Source organism: Pyxicephalus adspersus, chromosome 6 (assembly GCF_032062135.1).
Source record: "Pyxicephalus adspersus chromosome 6, UCB_Pads_2.0, whole genome shotgun sequence".
NCBI lineage: Eukaryota > Metazoa > Chordata > Amphibia > Anura > Pyxicephalidae > Pyxicephalus > Pyxicephalus adspersus.
This window is the reverse complement of record NC_092863.1, coordinates 18,614,074-18,621,629: the sequence shown is the minus strand read 5'-3', so window position 1 is coordinate 18,621,629 and position 7,556 is coordinate 18,614,074. Positions and strand designations below refer to the sequence as shown.

The following is a 7,556-nucleotide window of genomic DNA, read 5'->3' as shown; positions in this document are numbered from 1 at the left end:
ACTTTGGGCATTTGTAAGGCTGACACACATTTTTCATTTAGAGTAACAAAAGAAACAACCTAAATGTAAAAAAGTTTAAACTAAATAACTTAAAGAACAACTGAAAACTAAATACAGTCAGTGAACACTACCAGAAAACTTGGCACTGTTGCAATTTTCACGTAACCGTTCGTTCTTTAGCTAAGCTTTAACAAAATCACTAGATAAGACCCAGATCTGTAAAGTCTGAAGATAATAGCCTGAAATGCTGGCAAGATTAGTTCTTACACAGCACTTTGTACTGTAACCACTTGCTAACAGTTAAAGGCAGTACAACGCTTTGCAGGCCTACCTAGCAGTGAACTAGTTAATTAACTGAAAACGAGGCGGGGAAAACCAGGCGAACAAGAGCTTGCAATCTAAGCTGATCTCAGCAGCAGACGTTAGGGCCAAAATATTGCAAAGGACGACAGAGTGTCCACGTGGAGAGCAGAATATTTTGGACTGCCTGGACTCTGTCTGCTATCACTATGTGTGTGATTTGTGTCAACAACTGAGACTCCTCGTCACTGCAAAGTCCCAGACGTATGCAAGCAGAACAAGGGGGAGATAGGAAGCTGTCAAGATTGCTGGGTACAGCAACTGGGGGCCCTTCATATCTGATTGATGCTTGGATACAGTATCTGGACTTAATGACACAGCAACTTATTCCTCCTGTAGTCACGAGTTGACAAAGCCATGGCAAGCAAATATTCAGAAGCTTAATCTTTTTTTAATTTACTTGGCTGACAGAGTGGTGGTGGAGTGGTGCAGAGTACCCCATGTTTTTGGGCGAGGAGAGGAGGACTTCTCACCCTGCTGGGTGGCAAAGAAACAGAAGGTTTTGTTGGAGAAATGTCCTGGAACAGTTATTGTGTTGTTTTCAGGGAAGAAATAGAAATAAAAAAGTCCAGAACGAGAAGAGAGTTTGTGAGCTGCTCATTGAGAATAAGGTAAGCAATCAAACGTATACACAGCTGTGACCTGCAACTTTCTAAGACTCTCTGCACCTTCGTAGCACATGGCAGCCATATTGTCATTATGTAAATAAGACAGCCCTATGATAGTAGGCAGTTAGGTGTGGGGCTGCTCCAATGCTCACATATGTGGTCTGGTATTAAAGAGATTTGGGTGTTTTTGGAGGGCCACAGATAATACAAATATAAGGCTAATTAAAAAAAATGCTGATTTTCCATATGCGCTTTAAAGAGAATAATTTTTCTAGTTTTATAAATAGCCAAAACTCCCATACATAAGTACATGCGGTTATCATTCAGCTGTTTATTATCACACAGAACATAAATTCTGTTGAGAGCGAAATAAATGCATTATTAGGTTTTGCCCATTTATATGTATGGTAGTTGACCAAATTCACACTTTGGACATGGAGTAACCATGTTACTTACATGTTCATTAAAGTTTGCCTGCATCTGCTCATTTTCATATTTACAGTCTTGTTGTAGTTAAAGTGTATCAGGATTGGTGAATATCTTTTTAATGTGCCTTCATATGTAGGGACAAACCTGGTAAAGATTTTTGTTGGGTCAGATGACCTGATCTACACAGGTACAGATGGCCAAAGAAGATTCAAAGTTAAGAGCTGCTAACAACTTAAAAACATTGCAGAACAATTGATGTCTATGTGTCCTACTCACACCAAAGCCTTGTGTGAATGTACATTGAGGAAGAATGTAGACATGCTGTATTTATGAAATGCGCAACACACATCAGCGTGATAAAAATGTTTCTTTATCTTTCACTAAAGACTAAAACAAATGTATAAAAACAAAAAATACAGCACAGTACAAACTATAATATAAAGCTTATGCTATATCAAAGCTCTTTTTATATGTGTTGTAGTGTGAATGAGCTGTCCTAATATTTTATATTGCCAACAACAATATAACAATGTATGTTAACCTAATATACCGAAGACTTTGATCCGTGGTTCAGTTAAAAAAGTAACACATTTTACCGGAACGTCCCGAATTAAATTTTTTTAAACTAAATTCTTAGAACTAGTGAAGGGACCTTCTGCCAGGTGGAAGTGTTTCTAATTTAAATTTAGAGATTTATGTTCCATAATAATTGTAATCAGGCAGCCAGAGCTGTGACAAACATTTCAGCTTTCTGCAGCTTGATTTTTCAAGCTTAGTAAATAATTTTTTTCCCCCTGGTTGTTAGGAAATTGAACAGATAGAGTCTGATTTGTTAAAGCTCTCCAAGACGGGAGAATATAGATTATCATAGGAGAACCTGGGTGATCCAGTGAAGTTGGAATAGATCTTCTCCAGGGTTGAAACTATTTGCTAACACATATGAGTTTGAGGAAATCTGTTCCAGGTTTGCTGGATCACCCAGGTTCACCCATGTTACTTTATCTTACACTAATAAAGGCCCATAGTGTGGTGAGACAGCAAGTCCTAAGTGGAGGATGTTTGTCTACCTCATGACCTCATCTACCGCGTGTTGCTCATAAGTGTGGTTTGAGGGGAATAAATAATTACCTCGGGATGACTTTGAAGAGGGGGTTAAGCCAAAGAGATTTTTTTACCCTTCTCGATTGTAAGATTACTATCTCCTGCGTCCCTCTCTTTCTTCTCCCAACGAGAAGTGATAGAGCCTGACCCATTATCCGGGAACCCCCACCAGCACCCTACGAGAAGTGCAGTGATACACTACCCGAATTTTTAAATATTAGTACCTGACTATCTTTGGCAATGACCTTGTTTGACCTTTTAGTTCCCTTTGAATATTCATTGAAATTATTTGGGGTGAATAATGTTGTGTACATTGGGACACTGCTTATGTTCATATTACACGCCACAACTGATTGTGGTTTACTATAGTTTTTCACAAAGCAATTTGAGTCGATCATTTTACTGAAGTCAATACAATCTTTGCCCTTGAAAGATCAAGAATGAAAAATATTAAATTCCTATCTAAATTTACCTTTAGCAAAGAAAAAACTTTATTTTTCAGTTTCGGATAGGGAATGGATAAAACTCTGTCAGTGTTTTTTAATCACGTTCCCAGTCCTTTTGCAGAAAATTACCTTCACTTCCAGGCTAATAAACACAATAGGAATTATGTTGTTCTGTCTTTCTGCCAGATATTTGGATTTTCCCTCCTTATAAGTGCCAGCCACAATGGTCAATAGGACACATTGGAAACTAAATCTTTCCAACAAAAAATAAATGAAATAAATAACCAATTAATCAGCCAGAAATCCAAAGTGTCCTTATGTCCTGTTTTTGCTGCACTAAAGCTCCTCTTTTTAAATTACTAAACTCCACACCTATTCAACACCCTCAGTGTCCCACTATATCTGCATAAATTAATGTTTTTTTCCAGTATAATTCTGCTGTTGCCTACCTACACTCTGCCTGTAGTGGAAGGGCTCTTGGGAGATGTTGTTCTGGTGGCTATAAGAATGGTACTACTGGCTAGTGACCCTGAAAGTGTTTTGCAAGCCTGTTAATATCTCCAGGAGTGATGATAGCTGTGAAGGGGACATGGGAGATTGGGGTATATTTGGTCAATATTTGTAACTGAAATAAGTAATTTTTAATTAAATATTTAGTTCTTTAATTTAGCTTGGCATGTAATGGATCCGCCCCTGCGGATCTTCTGTTCAAATGCTAAAGGCTTGTATGTTATGCTGATTCTCTGGATTCAGTTATTTTTGCTTCTATCAGCGAATGATTTTATAGATCAGGAAAGCATAGGAAAATTCTGTATTTAAAAATTCAGCATTCTGTATGTGTCCTCAGATTTCCTGCATATGCTTCCTATTTCATAATTTAGTTTTACCGCTACATAAAGATTTTTAGATAAAGTCAATACTCAAGAAAAAGTATAATATACACTATATATATATACAGTCCTTCGATGTAGTTGGTGTATTATTGTTTTTTGTCCAGGCTTTTCCTCTTTTGTTATATTTACATGCTTCGTGTCCAAGGGTGACAACTCTCACTCTTTGTGCTATATTGTATCTATGAAAGACCAAGTTGTCACCAGGACAGGAATATGTATACATACAGGAATATATAACAGAGTCGAAGTATACTGTAATCCTTTCTGATAAAACTGTTTGTGTTATGGCTGCCTACATGTGAAGAACGTATTATACATAAAAAGAAATCTTTCCTAAATAATACCTAAAAAAATATAATATGTAATAATTTCATTTAACAGTATTTCAAGCAAATTACAGATTTAGCTTTCTGATTTTAGATTTAGTTTAATTCCTTTATCTGAATAGTTTCTGAAAATCAGTATGCCCCTTTAAATATCTAAATCTGTGTTTAAAAATGGAGCTGGATTTATGTGATTTCACTATTACAGTTGGTATATATTAAAAAATGTACTACCAAAGGTATACTTAAGGAAAAAACAAGGCATATTTACAGCTGGCAGTAAAATGGTTTAATTAGCAGTTAGCAATTTCACTGTACCTGCTGTGTGTTCTTACTCTTGTACAGCTTAATCATCAAGTCAAGTCAATTAAGACACATAATACCCTCAACATTCCAAATGGCTAAAGAGGGACACTGCTGGTATGGTATAAATACCTCCTTTTATTATTCAGAGACATCACAAGCATTCAAATATAATATATGCTAACGAACGTACACTCATGTGTTGTGTGATGAACTAAAAGATATTCTTACAAACAAATGGACTACTATATATATATATATATATATATATATATATATATTTTTTTTTTTTTTTTTTTTTAAACACTGGTTCTCTATTTGATCTGGAAAAATGCAATCGCCCACGTTTCTGAATACAAGATGCCCACGTCCAAAATACAAAGTGGGTTGCATGTCCATAACTCTAAAGCATCCTATTGTTCCTTTTAAGTAACACAAGTAACTAAAATCTACAATATACAAATTTGCCATAATGGGCCCATTAAGAGTTAGTTTTAGTTAGTAAGTTAGTTTTCACCATGTTTTTTTTATTAATGCTTCCCTGGACTTTACCCTCTGACAAACCTTTTCAATTCAGTACCTTATAGGCTACACATTTCTTTATTAGGGTAAGTTTCATCTTGATTGGCATACCAACCCACTAGGGCAACACAGTCATAACACACATGCAGCACCAATCACACAATAACACATTAAACCGCTGAGGCAAAAAATTGATCTTTTTGGCCATTTTAGTGCATCCTCTTTAATGTACAACCTTTGTAAAATTGTTGGCGCATATAAATACTGTTTTTTAATATTAATAATATTTTGACATCCTCTTAATTATAATCAGCTGTTTAAAACATATTACACCCAAAAAAAACACATCTAGATGGCAGGATCTACTTGGATGTTTATTACACCTTTATTGTAGAAATCCCCCCCTTCACTTCACTTTCATTAGGATTGTTCGTCGTCTGTGAGGTCCAGGATGGTCGTTCAGACGATGGATGACGTTGCTGTACACATGCCAGATTCTCATCCGATATTGGCCCAGAGCCAATTATTGGACGAGGACCATTGGACGTGTGTACGTAGCCTAAGAAAACTATTGTGAAAGCTGGGATGAGATAACCATGACAGATTATTAGGGGTGTGGGAGCCTTGGATCATTTAGGTGTATCTTGAGCTAAAACCTACATTTTCACAAATATATAGATAATAGTCTGTTCTTCCGCAAAGGGTGGCTGGATGGGGACAGGCACCCATCTATCCCTCGTACCCTTCCCTTTAAACAAATAGTACTGTCCTTTCTGCTCCTAAACACCATTACCATTGACTAAAGTCAATCAATTCTCCTTAATAAGCAGATGTTCTTCAATTCTTGATAATTTTCCTTTAAATGTATAAACTTTACATTGACATCTGGGGTATGTGCTAGAGATCACAGCATTACAGGTAACACTAACTGCATACATGTAAACGCTGTGATCTCTAGCACATACCCCAGATACAAGATAACAAATTCCCCCGAGGTATATTCTTATTCACACAAGCAGAGTTAAGTTCATGAGCTTGTTTATGTACTTTTTTCTTGTTACTAATCCTGCTACGTGAGGAATTGAAAGCAAACTTTTTTTATTGCTTTTCTTCTATAATCTCCTTTTGCACAAGGCCATGAATACATTACTGTTACTATTAATGGAAAATAATATTAAGGTTGAACTAGAATATTTCTTAACTGATATGATGTTTTGTCTATTTATATTATTATCTGATATGCATGCAGGATGTAGCAGTTTGAAATACATAGTGTATTCCACATGTACATGCTGCACAAGTGCAGGGTATGTATTATAGAATACGTCATTGAAAATTATTCGGTCAAAGTTTTGTCATGTAAAGCAAAGGATCCAAAAGTCAGAAAGTGCCCTTTTTTAGGTGATCAGACGAAAGGTGCTCAACTATACTTGTAGTCTGTGAAAAAGTGCCTCCAAATATTGGAGGTCAGAGAAAATGTACCCCCTACATCGTTGCTCAATGTCGCCCTGTTTTATTAAAGTTCTCCAAGGCGAGAGAATATACTTTCATCTGTGAAGATGAGTAATCTAGCAAACCTGGAATGGATTTCCTAAAGGGTATTTGCTATTTGTTAGCAAATGTTTGCAATCCTGGACCAGATCCATTCCTGGTTTGCTGGATNACCCAGCTTCACTGATGAAAGTGTATTCTCTCCAGCCTTGGAGAAAAAATCAGGGCCTGTATCTTTGCTCCATAAAGAAATGTACCCTTACATTCATTGTGAGTGGAACATGTTGAACAGTGGGCGCAGTAAAAAAAAATCAATAGATACCATGTCAGAGCCAACGTCTTTGCTCTAGGCTTACTTGACGCTCACTAACCATACACATGTCCTTCTAAAAATGTCTCTGTGATTACAGGCGCTTACCTTTTAAAGAAAATGGAACCAGAACCAGTGTAGAAAACTTAGATGTTTCAGATTGCTTAGGATCTTTAGAATGGTGGCTGCTATAGATGTAGACTGTGCAGCAACTTTTAGGGCCATAGCCAAGCTGAAGTATGTGCTGCCTGTAAGAGTGGCATTCAGATATTACCTGGGATAGGCAGTTATCACCAACTATGGAAATGTATCAATGACATGTACATATTATCTAATATGCGTGATCAGCTATGATTATTATATGGGTCATTGTTGGGACATTGTAAAAGTGTCTAAAAGATAAATCACATGGAGAGCCCAAGTACTATTTTCCTGTAAAAATGCTGCTACTCATACAGCTCAAACATTTATACAGCTCAAACATTTACACAGTTCAAGACAATTTTGAAATGGTAACTAGTGACCTGCATTGAAAGCAACCTGCTGTAAAAATGAACCATATGCATCAAGAACAGAGTCCAGCCCTGCTTATCAGCAGCACATGACAGTAATCAAGGTCCAGCTCACTTCCTAATACCAACCCCTAGAAATCAGCAAACATGACAGTGGTCACATACCACTGCTGGTCCCTGCACACCAAACGCACAACATTCTCATTTTTCCTTCTTCCCTCATCCTCCAGCTACCCATGCCTGGATGGATGCTTATTG

The 7,556-nt window shown here is 36.9% G+C and overlaps 1 protein-coding gene across 1 annotated transcript in view; it reads left to right on the top strand.

Annotated features, from left to right (window-relative positions):
* The first annotated feature begins 430 nt into the window (after positions 1–430).
* Positions 431–7,556, top strand: part of GRB7 (growth factor receptor bound protein 7) — a 79,606-nt gene continuing 72,480 nt past the window's right edge. The window contains exon 1 of the mRNA XM_072414836.1: positions 431–971. Within this exon, the coding sequence (XP_072270937.1) occupies positions 801–971 (171 nt within the window). The 5' untranslated portion in view covers positions 431–800. The remainder of the gene's footprint in view (positions 972–7,556) is intronic.